The following is a 15,919-nucleotide window of genomic DNA, read 5'->3' on the forward strand; positions in this document are numbered from 1 at the left end:
TGTCACCACTCAAGTTGTTTGATGTTGTAAATGAGCATTAACTTACGTGGGATTCAGGTCAGATCATACCTTCACCAGGTAATGCAGTTAGGAAAGCAGCTGTCCAGGGGCTAGAGGATCCATAAGACAGCATTTTAGAAAACTGAACTTATTTGGGCGACACTGATGAACAAAATCATACGGATTCCAGGTGCACAATTCTACTACACAATCTAGGCCTCTCTACTGACTCACTCTCTTCCCACAAGGATTTGCATTTGCATGATCCTTGAACAGAAAACGTCTCCCAACCCGATTAATTTATTTGATGTAGACCTATGTAGAGCTCGAGCTTCCAAGATACTCTTTGGATCCCAAATGATTTGGACTGAAGCCTCTTGGAATGTAGAGTTTGATTTTGTGTCCTTAGGAGACCAAAATCATAATAGCCAGAGAAAGCCAGGAAAGGAGAGAAGGCAAAACTAGCTTTGTGTGTAGATCTAAGAAAATTTTACACACATGTACCTGTTTCGTGTTGTTTTGGTGATGAAACTCTGTCAGATGACTTTGGAAAAGCTTTTCATTTAGTCATTCCAAACCCTAATAGGGAAAAGGTTCCTTTTTAATCAAGATTTTCACCTGGTTTTATCCTGAAATGATGAGAATGATGGTACTTCTGCAGTCTTATTAATTCAGGTGAAAAATGAACGTTTGGTAATTACATTTTGAGAATTACAGCTATATCCAAGTTTTATAAGGCTTGAAACTTACACAATGTTGGGGTCCACTTGAAGAATAAAAATATGAAATCACAAATGATAGGTTAGGTACACGGTCTTGTAAGGGGCTTTGGCAAAAAAGGGGCCTTGACCCTTAAGCTTCGTTACCTTCATGATAAATTCTCCTCGAATAATGACTGACTGCTTGTTTTGCCCAAAATTATGAAAGAAAAAAAGGGGGAGGGGCTAGAAAATGGAAAGAAAATCCTTGTTTAGCTGGCTTCCCAACTATCCCCTCAAGCCAGCCGAGTGGTTTGGTCCTTTCTCCCGGTCCCAAGGTAAATGATGTCAGATCTGAAATTGCACCGGATTCAACCGTGCCCCCCCCTTTCTTCTTCCCCAATTTATTGCTTCAACAAATAGTTATTAAACAGTCACATACATTCACTAGGTGGAATAGACCCCAATTGCCTCCTAGCGTTAGCGTTAGAATGGCTAGCTCTTCCATCTCTCCCTTAGGGATCATTCCCATTATGTGAAATGTGCAAAAATACGGCTGTTTCTTTCTATCCTAGCAGACAAATAGCCACTTCATTTGAGTTACAAGTCAGTCCTCCAGGACGGTAACCGTCGGGGTGGCTTTGACTTGCCGAATCTTCCAGCATATATAGGTTAAGTTATACGAAATGGGCGTGCCTGGATCTTACCAAGAAACCCCCTCATCCCCAAAGCTTACCAGTCAGAGGCACCCAGCCCCTTTCTTTACCCAACACCCACTCCTCCCCCTCCCATCCCGCCTCGTTTTCCGCCTGCAGCCCACCTCCCCGAAACACTCCCCTCCCTCACTCCCTCTCTGGTCCTCCTTCCCGTGGGCCAGCCGCGCTTGGAGCTGCCCTGCTGCGCGGGGGACACGGCGACACCTCTAGGGTTGCTTCCGGGCACTCTCCAGCCAGAGGGTGGCTGGCCTGGAGCCTGGAGCTCGGCGGAATGGATATAGAAAAGTTTGGGGGAATTAAAGCTATTAAACCTTTTACTGATTTATTGTAACGATTCCTCCAAACCACGATTCCAAACTTCAAATATGTTTTCATTTCTAAGTCTTAAGTTCTCACTTTCATGCTTTTCTGCTACAGAATTCCCTCCTCTTTGCGTCATGTCGGGCAGTTGATAATTTTCCTTTCTTTCTTCCTTAAAAAAATCTCCCCTTTAGTCCTTCCCACCTTCCACCTCTCCATCCGTCTCCCAGGTTGATTTCTTTCCTTGTCTCTGGGCTTGCCCATGAGTCTCCTCGGGAACTACCGGAAAAAGACCAGCAACGATGGTTATGAATCCTTGCAGCTGGTGGACAGTAACGGGGACTTAAGTGCCGGGAGCGGCGCGGGTGGCGCCAAGCAGAGAGTGAATGTCGGGGCAGCGGCGTGGAGTCCCGCCCGGCAGCCTCCGGACCGCGCCAGCACCATGGACAGCTCAGGTAGCGCCGCCGGCGGGAGCGCGGGGCTGAACTGCGCGGGCCCTCCAGACGCGGCCCAGTCCACTGGCCGGAGGCCCCCACCCCAGCCCTGGCCTGGGAGAGGCCCGGTAGAGGCCAAGGCATCGAACACCACCAGGGTGTCGCGTCTCTAATTTCTCTAATCCAGGGAGAGCTAGGAAATGTTAGATTGGTCTGGAGGCCCGGTGACCCTAGTGAGCGCCTCTTAATCTCGCTAGGCTGCTGAATTCACCTGCTGGGAGCGGGGGAGAGGAGGGGTGAGTAGGGGAGGGGCAGGGATGGCGCGAGGAGCGGCTGGGAAGGAGGGCGGGGAGAGGCAGCTGCTTTCACTATGCTGCTAGGGGAGCCGGAGAGAGGAAGGAGCTAGAACTTTGATTGTTTTTGCAGCCTGGGGACGGAATTTATTCCAGTTGTTTTGGTAATGCTGATGTTATTTGCAATTGTGTAAAGCTCTACCTCCTCTCGATTCTGCTCTCTGCTAGGGTTGATGCTGTTTCTTGAGTTTTTACCTGGGATCTAGAGCTCGTACACAGCTTTCATGATTTGCACAATGAAAGTTTGTGTGGTGGTGTTTTTTTCATGTTGTCTTTGAGCTTGTTTTTCTTTAGCCATTTGCATTGAGTGTATTAATATTTCATAAACCTTTACATGTAAGGCAAGTGGAAATGCTTCCAAATTTTGCATCCGGGCTTGCAACCATCTCCTATAAAGCAATTTAGCAAGTTGAATTTTGCTCTTGAAAATGCTCTTTTAGTGACTCCCACAGCAAAACAGTCATTTAATATATCCATGTTGGACCAGGAGTAGTGTTATAGTTGTTTCCTTACTTTTTCAAGGAACCAGGGTACAAGGCGTGTTCACATAGAGATAATTTACAACTGAAGTGTTCAGTGGTTTCTTCTACATTGATAACTGTAATTCTGGACAACTGAGGACTCCAGAGGAAAGATTCATGTTCGGTTGTTTGGGAAGTAATGAAACCAAGCCGAATTTAATTCCTCCACTTTGCAAACAAATGCTTACTTCTTTAATAGTGTACACTCGCTGGGCTATCATATTCTTTCTCATCCCATAAATGGGATGAAATATTGTTAACAAATGTTCAACTGCTCTGGCCTGAAAATGAATTTTACCCATGCAAACACTTACTGAAGTTAAATAAGGTATTGGTGGGATGTTCTCTCAGGATCATTTTAAATTGAAGCTAAGATGGGACTGATGGTTTCAAGAGCTTTGGTATTGATGTTGTTTGTACATGGTTATTTGATTTATGATTTTTCCAAATCTGTGATATATCAAAATCCAAACCATCTTTAGACTAGATATTGTCTCCTTTAAATCTTAAATAAAGATTCATGTACTCATAATGATGCCACTGTAATCCTTTCTGGAACATAGTGGACATGTAAACAAATAACTGAAATGAAAATGAACAGGATCCAAATGAGTATGGAGGAGCCCCACTTCGGGGAAATGAAAGAATTATGAAATTTTTTGTATTAAACTTTTATAAGGATTTTTACTTTTGGAATTAGAATTTTTTTTTTAAGTATGTTACATTCTAGAATAAATTCAACACGTATTTCCTGAGCTTGTTATTTGCCAGGTACTGTGCTAAGCACTGTGGGGAATTAGAGAGACACTTTTGGCCTCTAGGGGACAGTAACTCAAACACACAGCCCCCTATGGTAAGTCCTGTTTCTTTGAAGATTATCTTTTTTCAATAAATCAGAGTTTTTCAATAAGTTGAAAGAAAAATGAATTGCCTTGATAAACTATTATAATGGGAAAGCATTTTATGAATAACTAGGGGCCTGGTGCATGAAATTTGTGCATGTGGGGGGTGTCCCTTAGCCCAGCCTGCCCCCTCTCACATACTAGGAGCCCTTAGGGGATGTCCTACTGATGGCTTAGGCCCGCTCCCTGCTCCACTTGGGGAGTGGGCCTAAGCCACAGTCTAGCCTCCCTCTGCAGGAGGTGACCGGGCTCATCAGAGAAAGGCACCAGCCCCATCACCCCTCTGCTGCAGCTATTGCCAGCCACTGCAACCACCAAGGTGTTTTCATCAACATGGACTCCAGTCCCTTAACCATGAAAACCTGACAACTTTCTTTAGGCATTTTCAAGATGTGTCTTTCATAGGATACAACATTTCTTTCTTTTTTCTATCCTCACCTGAAGATATGTTTCCATTGATTTTTAGAGAATGTGGAAGAGAGAGGGAGAGACAGAGAGAAACATCAATGTGAGAGGGACACAGGGAGCTTAGCCAGTGTGCGGTCAGAAAAGGTGTTTAAGCTCAAACTGGTTTGGCTCAGTGGATAGAGCGTCTGCCTGCGGACTGAAGGGTCCCAGGTTTGATTCCTGTTAAGGGCATGTACCTTGGTTGGGGGCACATCCCCAGTGGGGAGTGTGCAGGAGGCAGCTGATCAATATTTCTTCTCATCAATGTTTCTCACAGTCTATCCCTCTCCCCTCGTCTTTGTAAAAAATCAATAAAATATGTTTAAAAAGAAAAGAAAAGAAAAGGTGTTTCCTCTGCAGCCCATGCGCAGAGGATCCCCTGCATTGTGTCCACCGAGCTAGGGGTGTGTCCAGCCGGGGGCATGCCTCCAAGCCCAGTGGCCCCACATTTGCTGTGTCCACTGGGCTGGGGGACATGGACCTGGGCTGGTTGGCATGGCTGCTTGCGCTTGGCACCCCGGCTGCTTGTCCTGGGACCCAGCCCGCTTGGTATCTCAGGACCCGGGCTGCTTGGTGTGGCCCCTGGCCGCTTGTCCTGGGACCCAGCCCACTTGGCGCCCCTGGCTTCTTGTCCCGGACCCAGCCTGCTTGGTGTCCTGGGACCTGGGCCGGTTGGCGCAGGCGCACGCTCAAGAAGCCGTGGGGTAGAAACTTGTGGTGGAAGTTCCCGCCCCATGGCAGTTTGTGCTTGGCACCCCTGGCCGCTTGTCCCAGGACCCGGGTTGCTTGGTGCCGGCGCCTGTAGGCCACTCCTGGCTGGGGTGTTCTGGGACCCTGGCCACTCAGGGTCTACGCGCAGGCCTACAGGCTTGGAGCAGCCTGGGTCCCGAGGATGTTCCCAGGACCCAGGCCATTTGGCACCTACACATGCAAATTAACCTGCCATCTTTGTCAGGTTAATTTGCATACCCACTCCTGATTGGCTGGTGGGCATTGTGGAGGGACAGTCAATTTGCATCTTTCTCTTTTATTATATAGGATATTATCATCTCTGAAATGCTATTATTAGGAGTTGATTCTTCAGCTTAATCAATCTAGCACTATGTGAAGAAGTTGCAGGAATTCATTCATCTCCCCACCACCTCCACCTCCCCCACTTCCTAATTAGGGGAATGCTATGGCTTTGTTGTGGCACTACTCTGTATTTTATGACTATTTTGGTGTATATGTGCAGTTGAGAATGCAATTTAGGCGGATGCTGTTTGGTTTGGATGAGGGATTGGGCCCAGAAAATGGGGTTTCTCTCAGTGGGTAGCAAGTTTTATTTACTAGTGCAACTATATCTGTCTTGTCTAATGATAGTTCTTTCTTCTAAGATCCTCACTGAGTGGCCTTGTGCAGTGTAAATTATCCATTTGTTTAAGATATTTAATTAAACTCATAGATCATTTCTAAAGTAGCAGTACTCTGCCCATTCATTCAACTGATTGTGCTGTGACATGCTGCATGAGATAGGTGGTTCATGGGGCTTTTGCTTTAACAGAAATATTTATGAATGGAGAAAATGTGTCAAGGTCCCTCTAGAGAATTTAAAGCTTAGTCTTAACAATACCTTATACGTGTATAGCTATTTGTAATAGATCGAACACTTGGACAGTAATCTCATTTCATTTACCCAGAATTCTAATAGGTAAACTAAGCAGCATATGAATGTGCCTAGGGATTTGGGATCGAACCTCTTCACTATTGTTACTAGCTATAGAATCTAGACAATATTTAAGCCTGTTCCCCATTATAAAAGAACATTAATAGAGCTTTACTTTGAAGCTTACAACAACATGATAATATATTTGCAATTTTTCTTCCCATTGCTGTCTGTGCCCTTCCAATCAGATGAGGAAACATATTCTTAGAGATGACAGGAGACTTGTTCAAGGTAAAATAGCTACTTAGTGATAGCTAGATTGTTGAAAAAGAATCAATATTATCTACTTCGACTTTCCCATCTGTCTTTTTTTTACGTGAAAGAGTGACAGATGTTCAGAGAAGTGTAATGACTTCCTAAGTCAACAGATTCTCAAGTGGCAGATTCCAGTGCGCCCGCCTAGCCATATGTAACTTGTGGAGCTCTCTACCTGCCCTGGCTCTCTTTATCTTCATTGGAATTATTCACTAGAAAAGATTGTCGTTCAAAGGTAATCCTCTGATATCCCAATGGCACTTCAACGATCCCGGTTCATTAGCCCAGAAACCCCATATTTCTCTTGTGTGTCTTTCACCTTCTATGGAAAGTAGAATCCGGAAAAGCAGAACTCCCAATCTTAAGTCACTAAAGTGTTCCAACATTAGGCTTTACTTATCAAATTCATAATGACAAGCTATGGAGCAGTAGTTCAATTAAAAGTATCAGGATAATGGTCCTGGCCGGGTGGCTCGGTTGGTTGGAGCACCATCCCATACAGCAAAAGGGTGAGGGTTCAATTCCCAGTCAGGACACATACCTAGGTTGCAGGTTCGATCTCCAGTCAGACAGCGTACGGGAGGCAACCCGATGTTTCTCTCTCTCTAAAGTCGATAAAAACCCATCTTTGGGTGAGGTTTGATTTTTTAAAAAGTTTAAGAAATGAAGAATGTTGAGCTACTTTCCTGGTTAGTATGGATCTGATTGGAAACAAAAGTTATTTTTAACAAATACAGGTGGGGCAAAGGAGATTTACAGTTATCTGTGTGGAAAAATAATACAATAATTAATAAATAATAATACAAGACCAAAATCTGTGTTTTGAGTTCTCACAAATGTATACCTATTTTTGCCCCACCCTGTGATGTCCACATTTGCAGGTTATCACCTACTTATTCTTCAGGATTTGGCTTCAGTATCCTTGAACCCTAAAGCAGCGGTCGCCAATCTTTCAGACCTCACGGACCACCAGTGGTCCATGGACCACGGGTTGGCGACCGCTGCCCTATAGCTTGCATGAGAGGCCATTCTCTATGCTCCTGCAGCAGCCTATACATCTCTATCACAGCTGACATCACATTGAGTTGTCTGTCTGGCCTGTCTCTCCCTCTAGACTAGCGGTTCTCAACCTGTGGGTTGCGACCCCTTTGGCGGTCAAATGACCTTTTCACAGGGGTCGCATTAGACCATCCTGCATATCAGATATTTACATTACGATTCATAATGTGCGACTGAAACTTTGTGGCCCATGCACATAAGTCGGTATTTTGTGGAAGAGCCGGTATTTTGTGGAAGAGCCACACTCAAGGGGCCAAAGAGCTGCATGTGGCTCATGAGCCGCAGTTTGCCGACCAGGGCTCTAGACTATAAGTGAAATACAGAGCCAAGCTGGGTCTTATTCACCTTTTCATTCTTGTTACTGCTTGGTATTTATTAGGAGCCTGATAAATACTGGTTGAATGAATGAAAACATGAATAGATTTTGAATTTTTTAAAAGGGCATTTATAATGAAATATGTCCATCCAAACTAAAAATAATCATACAGCTAGATTTTAACAGAAATGAGGCCAGACTTGAAATAAATTAAACTGTTGGCAAAAAGCTAGACCAATTCAATAATGAGCATGTTTTATGTGCAAGGACACTCAAAGGGGGAGAAAGATGATGAACACATAGTCCCAGACCCCCAACAGTTTTCTAATGTGCAAATGTAAAGAAATTAGCTCACCAAAGATTGGGCTCTTTTTTAAAAAAAAAAAAATATTTTATTGATTCTTTACAGAGAGGAAGAGAGAGGGATAGAGTTAGAAACATCGATCAGCTGCCTCCTGCACACTCCCCACTGGGTATATGCTTGCAACCAAGGTACATGCCCTTGACTGGAATCGAACCTGGGACCCCTGAGTCCGCAGGCCGATTTTCTATCCACTGAGCCAAACCGGTTAGGGCGAGACTGGGCTCTTTTGGTGCTATCTATTGTGTGATTCATCATCCAGATAATGTTTTTCAGCAGAAAAAAAGATTTACTTTTTTTATTTTTACAGACTAATACTAGATGACTTTTATCTGTAGATCTGTGTGTTTCTTCATCATTATCACAAAGTATGGCTCTTAGCTACTTTCAGGTATAATAGTAAAACTTTTTTGTTTCATCTTCGGCTGTCTGTAGTATATGTAAGCTTTATGGTGACTTACTGTTTTTTATAACCTGTACTCACCATCTTGAACCTCTTTAGGAAAAAATCTATAATTTGGAGGTGGATTGAAAAATACTGGAGTTTACATTGTACATTTTCTTGTTGGCAAACTTGTAATTCAGGAAAAAAACTAAATTGCAGTTATTGCATATTAAACAACATCTCCTGAAATTTACTTGGAAGCTTTTGACAGAACACTTCAGTATCTGAGGAATAAGTCCTTCACGGTCCAAAGAATTAGGAAATTTCATGGCATGTGCCAAGAGAGATGGCAGTCTTTACTACCTTTCATTGCTTTACCTGACATGTATGGGCCATAGTCTAGATCCAAAATATCTTTTTATTTCAATAATGCATCAATGCACAATTTTAAAAGCTACTAGGGATAGAAATTAAAATGCAACTGTGTGTGGTGTTGACAATGCAAATAACTGCACCCAGGAAGCAATCCGATGACTCATGGCCTTCTGTGCAGTGTTGGGATTGCATGTGCAGAAAATTACTCTTGGCGTGTTGCGGTAGAGTCCTCTACCTGGATTTGTTTGGCATATGTTATAAGCCACTTCCTGATGTTATGTTGTGAGAGAAATACCCGTTAAAATTGGGCATATTTGGCAAACAACAGGGTGAATAAGTGGTGTAATAAGAGCCATATAAAATGCCATGGGGGTGCAGAGGAAGGAGCCATAGTTTCAACCAGGAGGACTGGGAAGGCCACCATGGGATGTGATGTTTGAGCCAGAAGTTAGTACGTGTAGAAGGAAAGGAAGATTTGGCATCATGTGCGTGATGTGGTGCGGGAAGCAGCATTTAGGCCTAGAGGCTGGAGTTCTATGGGTGGGAAGTTCTCTGGTGGACGGCACGGGAAGAGAGACTGAATCCAGATCAGGGCGAGCCTGCTGAGGAGGTTGACCTTTATTCTGTAGGCAATGGCAGGGCACCGGAGATTTGGGGGCAGCGGTGAGGCAGGGCCAACGTATCCAACAGGCATCGTGTCACAATAATCAGAAGGTCCATGAAAATGTTTTAATTTTAAGTTCTTTTAAAAACTAGAATTCTACCCTTGCTGGGAGCCACTGTGGTCTATACTCCCAGGCCCCCAAAGGCGTACAGTTGTTCTGGACTACCATTTGGAATACTTTTCATCGAAAAGCAGTCAATGACAGTAGAGCCCTATCAAAACGTGCCCGGTGATGATGCTAACTAGAATACAAAGTGATCGGCTTTCAACTGCTATTCTCAGAAGAGACAAGCTAAGGTTCTTATCTTCTGCAGTAGGGAGAGGAAAGGAGAGAATGAAATAAATGTTTGATGCACATTTGTTTGTAATAATCTCTATGTAGCTAATAGATGGAAAAAGTTGATTTTTTTCTTTTAATATAGCAACAGAGGGCTGACTGAAAAAATACTGGTTTTTGTTATTCTTGCAATAATGGGGCTCTTCATATCATGAAATTGAAATCTTTTGACCTATTTACAGCATTATGGCAGGGTTTACTGTGCTTCATCTCCTTGGACCCTTTATCGGCCAAGACAGCAAACTATCTATATTGTAGGTGGCTCATCTGTAAAATTAAACTTGCATAATTAGGGATAACAATTATGAGACACAAATGCTTCCCCTCCCCTGGTGGAAAAAATAAATAAGAAACACCAGAATTTAAAAAATGAGCATAACAGTGAGGAATTGTTATTCTTTATACAAATGCAGTTGACATATATAATTTTCTAATGAGAGAATGGGCCTCAAGGGAAAAGTGCCCAGGGCCCACGAAATTCTTACTGCAGCTCCAGGAAGAAGAACGGAATGTGTGGATCCTGGAGACGGTTTGCAGGTTTAAAGTTGAATCCCATCTGTGGTTCCCAGATGTGTCCCGCTTCCCTGGGAGGCTGGTGGAAAACACGGATTCCTGGGCCCAGGAATTTCTGATTTAGATCGGAGGGAGGGGCTGTCCTGCCTGGGGGACAGGGAGAACGACTGGGAAATAATGAGCACCCACACCAGGGCAGTGACCCTGGGGCCGTGGGAGAAAGAGGCAGCTCTGGAAAGCATCACAGGAGAATGGAAAGACTGACAACTGACAGGTCCTGGGGTGGGAGGTGTAGGGGAGCTAGCGGCGTCCAGCCTGGGTGGCAAGAGAGGAGGGAATATTTCCAGTCTTGGCTAGAAAGGGAAAATGTGACCAACTGGTTTCCTATGCTGCAAAATGCACCAGGAGCCCCTGGTGGAGGAGCTGAATACACACTGGCAGCTTGGCACGAGGCTTCACCAGGCTTTCAGCCTTTGGTTGGCTGCCCATGAGGCTGTGCAGCTCTTTCGGGGAGTGCTGTGGAGAGGGCTGGAGGCAGGAGCAGGCTCTGTGTTTGCCTGGGGGCGGGGTCAGGTAATCAGTGGAAATGCTAGAACGGAAGCCCTATGGCCCAAGGCCGGAGGCTAGGACGGTGTAGGGTAGCCAGCCTGCCCTTATGTCCGTTCTCCCTGGGCGAGCTTCTGGTTCCTTGCCTGGTGATGGGGGCACAGGAAGAAAGCTCAAACAGCAGTGAAATTTGGAAGATGATTATTGATGCAAGAATTGTTGGTTTCTATGGAAACAGACAAATGCCTGGCAAAAACCCTGACCCCAGGATTGCCTTGTACTCGCATTTGGCCACTTGAGCATTGCAGCAAAAATCTTAGCAGGTTAACTGTCCTCATTTCTCCCTGTCCCTTGATTCTTCTTTCACCACCTCCCTCTTTTGTAGTCCCCCTTCCTTCTCTTTCTCCTTCCCCTTCATCTTGACTCCCTCGTCCCTCTCTCCTCTGCTTCTGCTGCTCTCCTGTTCTCTCTCCTCCTGCCCTTTCCTGTGTGGGTCTTCTCCCCTGCTCTCCTGCCAGTGAGTCAGCATATTTGGGAGACTTGGAGCCATAAGGTGTGTGGATGACGGTAGTGCTGGGGTGTGTGTGTGGGTGTGTGTATGACTTAGATCCCAGCTTGCTGCATGTGGCCTGGGGTGTCACTTTCCAATTTGGGTAACTGTATCTGACCTACCTAAAATTTCCCTTACTGTTTCAATTAGCAGAATGTTCCACACGCTGGCTTGGTGATGAGAGGTTTCATAAGCCTCCATCCCAGAGAGAGCTGCATTTCTTTCAGATGAGGGAAATGATATTGCTTATTAATTCACAACTAGGCAATGCAAAATAATAGCTGGCCACTTTCCCCTCCCTGTCTCTCCAACCTCACCCCGCAGATCTTTGCCTTACTCTCCCCTGCAGATCTTTGTCTTCCTCCCCCTCTCCCCTGTTGCTGAAGCCTAGATAAATCGCTCTATTCTCAACCCTTCCAAGTCCAATTTTTGGATGCTGTGGAGCCCTGGGGTTATTAGGGAATCATGAGTCAGAAACCCAGATATAAGCTCTGGCTTTATCATTTACAAAATGAGACTTTGGGCAGGTGATTCAAGTGAGAAAAATCATCTGACCCTGCCTGTTTCGCGGGCAAGGTGAAATGTGAGCATGTAGATGAAAGCACTTTGCAGTGAATAACTCTACTCTCTCATTTCATAAATGTCTCCCGACTGCCTACTATGTGTTGGCCCTGTTCTAGGTGCAGGGATAGAGTGGAGGATGAGACAGATGAGGCCTCAGCACTTGTGAGCTTATATTATCATGTAGAAGATATACCATTAACCAGGAAACCAAGATAAAGGATTATATGGTACGTTAAATGCTGTGAGGGGCTGGAGTGAGGTGATAGTAACTCAGGGGGCTGGTGGGAGGAGAGAGGCCTATTCTACAGACCCTGATCAGGAAAGCTTTTCTGAGGAGGTCACATTTGAACTGACACCTGAAAAACAACAACAACAAAACAAAACACAACAGGAACAGACAGGAAAAGAATTAAAAAATGAAAAAAAAACAAGAGGGAGAAAGCTTTGCAGGAAGGAGTAGGTAAGTGGTGGGACTGGCATTTAGTGAGCCAGGAGGGAATAACTGCAAAAGAAGTCCGAGTTGTGTTAACAGACCATTTAGGCTGCTTGCACCGTGAAAGAATCGGAGGTGGCTTTCTAGGGATCCAGATTGGATTTACGTGGCACCGATGAGGTCAGCAACTGGACTGCTCAACATTAATGGTCAGCCTTTCTTTTCTTTTTTCCAAGATCAAGTGAACTAACATTTTTACAGCATCTTGGTTTTGGCCACATGCTTTTTGATACCCTATTATATTTAGTTGTTACGACTATCCAGTGAAGTAGGGGACATCCACAAAATGTTTTAGAGGTAAGAAGCTCTGTTAAGTTCAATGAGCTGATATACAACCAAGCCAGCAGATGGCCTGGCCTCCTGACATATTGGAGAGTGACAGAGCCGGCAAAGGAGGAGACTTGAGATCTTGCACCCTGTGGCCAAGATGTATCAGGTCTTTTAGGAGGAGACTCGTGGGTGGGATAGAACAGGAAAAATTGGGTTTTAACTGCTAGGGAAATTAGCTTAGGTTGCCTCAATAGCAGGATTTCACTTTATTTATTGGTCTTAATTCCCCTAACAGGGTAGGAGCTGGCTTTGTCTGCCAGTGAGTGCCAGGAAAGAGCTGTCTCCATTATGCCTCTTACTGGTACACAGAACCCGGGAGCTTTTCACACACTGTCTTGTTTTGTGAGCATTTGCAGTCGTAACAGAAAACCATTCTCTTTCATGCGCTGCTTTGTTTTCAAGCCGTTGCGTGAGACCTGGGCTTCTTGTATCTGAAGAACCAAACCAAAACAAAACCCTGTTTTTGCTCAGAGCAGTCATACATATTTATGAAAATTTTTTAAACACAGAACAAAATTCAGAGAGTGAAATAAAAATGAAAATAAAAGTCTATTTCCTTTCCCCCCAGCTTTTAGTAAAAAAAACAAAACAAAACTCTCTAGATATAATTAGCATTAATGGTTTCTTGGATATACTTACTGAGTTTTCTATGCCTATGCAAGCTTATATACAACCACATAGACATAAGCAGATTCCTGCATACCACACATGCATGTAGATACACATTCATATATAATGTATACCTGGAATCCTGTACATACTGTTATTTCACTTGTTTTTTTAATTAACACTATATTTTGATAACTTTCTACCTAGAGATGTACCTCATTTTCTCTAATGACTGCTTTGAATTGCACCGTCCCAGTTCCTTTATTGGTAGGCAGTAAATGTCTTTGAGCACCTATTTTGGTAAGCTGTTTTTAGAAGTGGAATTGCTAGGAGAGAGAGCATATGTACTTCACATTATGATAGATCTTGCCAGATCGCTGTCTTAGACCCTGTATCAACTTAAGTTCCTACTCACAGTGTGTGAGACTGCTTGTTTCTCACATCCTTGTCAAAGCTCAGTATTATCAAACTTATTTATTTTTGGAAGTCTCATAAGTGAGAATAATGATGATAATGGTTCATTTAAAAGTGGCATCAAGTCTGGCTGGCATGGCTCAGTGGTTGAGCGTCAGCCTATGAACCAGGAAGTCACACTTCAATTCCCGGTCTGGGCACATGCCCAGGTTGCAGGCACGATCCCCTGCTAGTAGTTCTTCTAAATTCTAGTTTTGATGTCACTGACCAGTTTTGTAACCTTGGGCAAGTCGTTTTACCCCATGAGCCCCTGAGTAAAACAGGTAATACCTTCCTCATCATATTGTTAGGAAAATCAAATGGGACAAAGTATAGAAAAGTGCCCAGTGCATTCCCTGACCTATAATAGATGTTTGATAAATGTTGGCCGTATCAGGAGGTTGAAGCTAAGTGAGGCTGTGTTGGGAATAGTTTATTATCCTGAAGTTGTTTCTTCAAAGTGGATCATTTTGCTCTCTTCATTTTACGAGATTCTGAGCATTTTCTTTGTTATATTCATTCTGAGATTGTTCATAAGCTTTAAGAACAATCTGTGGTCACCATGTAGTCCTCATAACTATGTAGGCTATTTATCACCAGTCAGCAGGCTTGTTACATTATGGGGTGCTCAAGATAGCCCAGTTAAGGGGAATTTTGAGGGTGCAGGATGAAACCTAGGAACTTTCCAAGGATGAAGGGAAACTAGAATTTATGTTCTAAGCATGATTAGGCATTGCTTATTTTTTCTGGATCTTTATTTATTCTCTCCTCCCCCTCCAACCCCAAGTATTGCTGCAAAAGCTAGTCCATGTAAAGCAGTGGTTCTCAATGAGGGACTATTTTATGCCCCTCTCCCCAACATTTGGCAATGTCTGGAAACATATTTGGTTGTCACAATTGGATGTTACTGGCATCTAGTGGATAGAGGCTAGGATGCTGCTAAACAGCCTACAGTGCATCAGCTCTACACAATAAAGAATTATCTGACCCCAAATGTCATCAGTGTGAAGGCTGAGAAATCCTGATATAAAAGGAATGAATGTATTGATTATGAGTTGAAGATAGAAAATATGGTGAAGTAGGGGTCCATGGCCCATCAAGCTGATGGTACTGGCCAGTGCTACCAATTAAACCATATCTAAGAGGAATTTCTTCCTGGCTGCATGAAGGTCCTTTGCTTTTCAGGGAGATGGTGTGGAAAGGACTAGGTTGTAAAATGATTCTGTTAGGTTGAGTTATTACCTGGAGGCAGCCAAAGCCCTAGGAAGTTCAAGTGTATGTCTCAGTTTCTTCGTTCATTCAAGCATTTATTCATTCAGCAAGCACCATTAAGTGACAACCAGCCCCAGGACTGTGCTGTGAGATAAAAAATAAAAAGAAACTAAAGCCATGGTCTCTACCCCAGAGGAGCTTAGAGCATTATTGTGGTTAATGATTCAGGTCTGGATCTGTTTCCTGGCATTGAATCCAGTCTGCCACTTTCCTCATTTTAGGGTAAGGTAAAGAATATCTATCTCACATGATTATTGGGATGATTAAAACATTGACATAGCCCTGGCTGATGTGGCTCAGTTGGCTGGAGTGTCGTCCAGTGCACTGAAAGAATACGGGTTCTATTTCCAATCAGGGCACTTACCTAGGTTGCGGGTTTAATCCTTGGGTGAAGCATGTACAGGAGGCAGCCAATAGAGGTTTCTCTTTGACATCGAGTTCTCTTCTCTCTCTCTCTCTCTCTCTCTCTCTCTCTCTCTTTCTTCCCCCCCTTCTCTCTCTGTTTTTCCGTCCGTCTCTCTCTTTCTTTCTCTAAAATCAATAAGTTGCCTGGCTGTTGAGGCTCTTTGGTTGAGCATTGACCCATGAACCAAGAGATCCCCAGTCGATTCCCAGTCGGGCATATGCCTGGGTTGTGGGCTCGATCCCCAGTAAGGGGTGCGTACAGGAGGCAGCCGTTTGATGATGTTCCTCTCTCATTGATGTTTCTATCTCTCTATCCCTCTCCCTTCTCTCTAAAAATCAATAAAAACGTATTTCAA

At 44.1% G+C, this 15,919-nt stretch overlaps 1 protein-coding gene across 1 annotated transcript in view; it reads left to right on the forward strand.

The window, feature by feature from the left end:
* The first annotated feature begins 1,844 nt into the window (after nt 1-1,844).
* The window catches only part of DNAJC6 (DnaJ heat shock protein family (Hsp40) member C6), a 90,499-nt gene continuing 76,424 nt past the window's right edge, over nt 1,845-15,919 (forward strand). Inside the window, exon 1 of the mRNA XM_006773276.2 lies at nt 1,845-2,169. Within this exon, the coding sequence (XP_006773339.1) occupies nt 1,977-2,169 (193 nt within the window). The 5' untranslated portion in view covers nt 1,845-1,976. The remainder of the gene's footprint in view (nt 2,170-15,919) is intronic.

The sequence above is a fragment of the Myotis davidii genome, unplaced genomic scaffold (assembly GCF_000327345.1).
Source record: "Myotis davidii unplaced genomic scaffold, ASM32734v1 scaffold205, whole genome shotgun sequence".
NCBI classification, from domain to species: Eukaryota; Metazoa; Chordata; class Mammalia; order Chiroptera; family Vespertilionidae; genus Myotis; species Myotis davidii.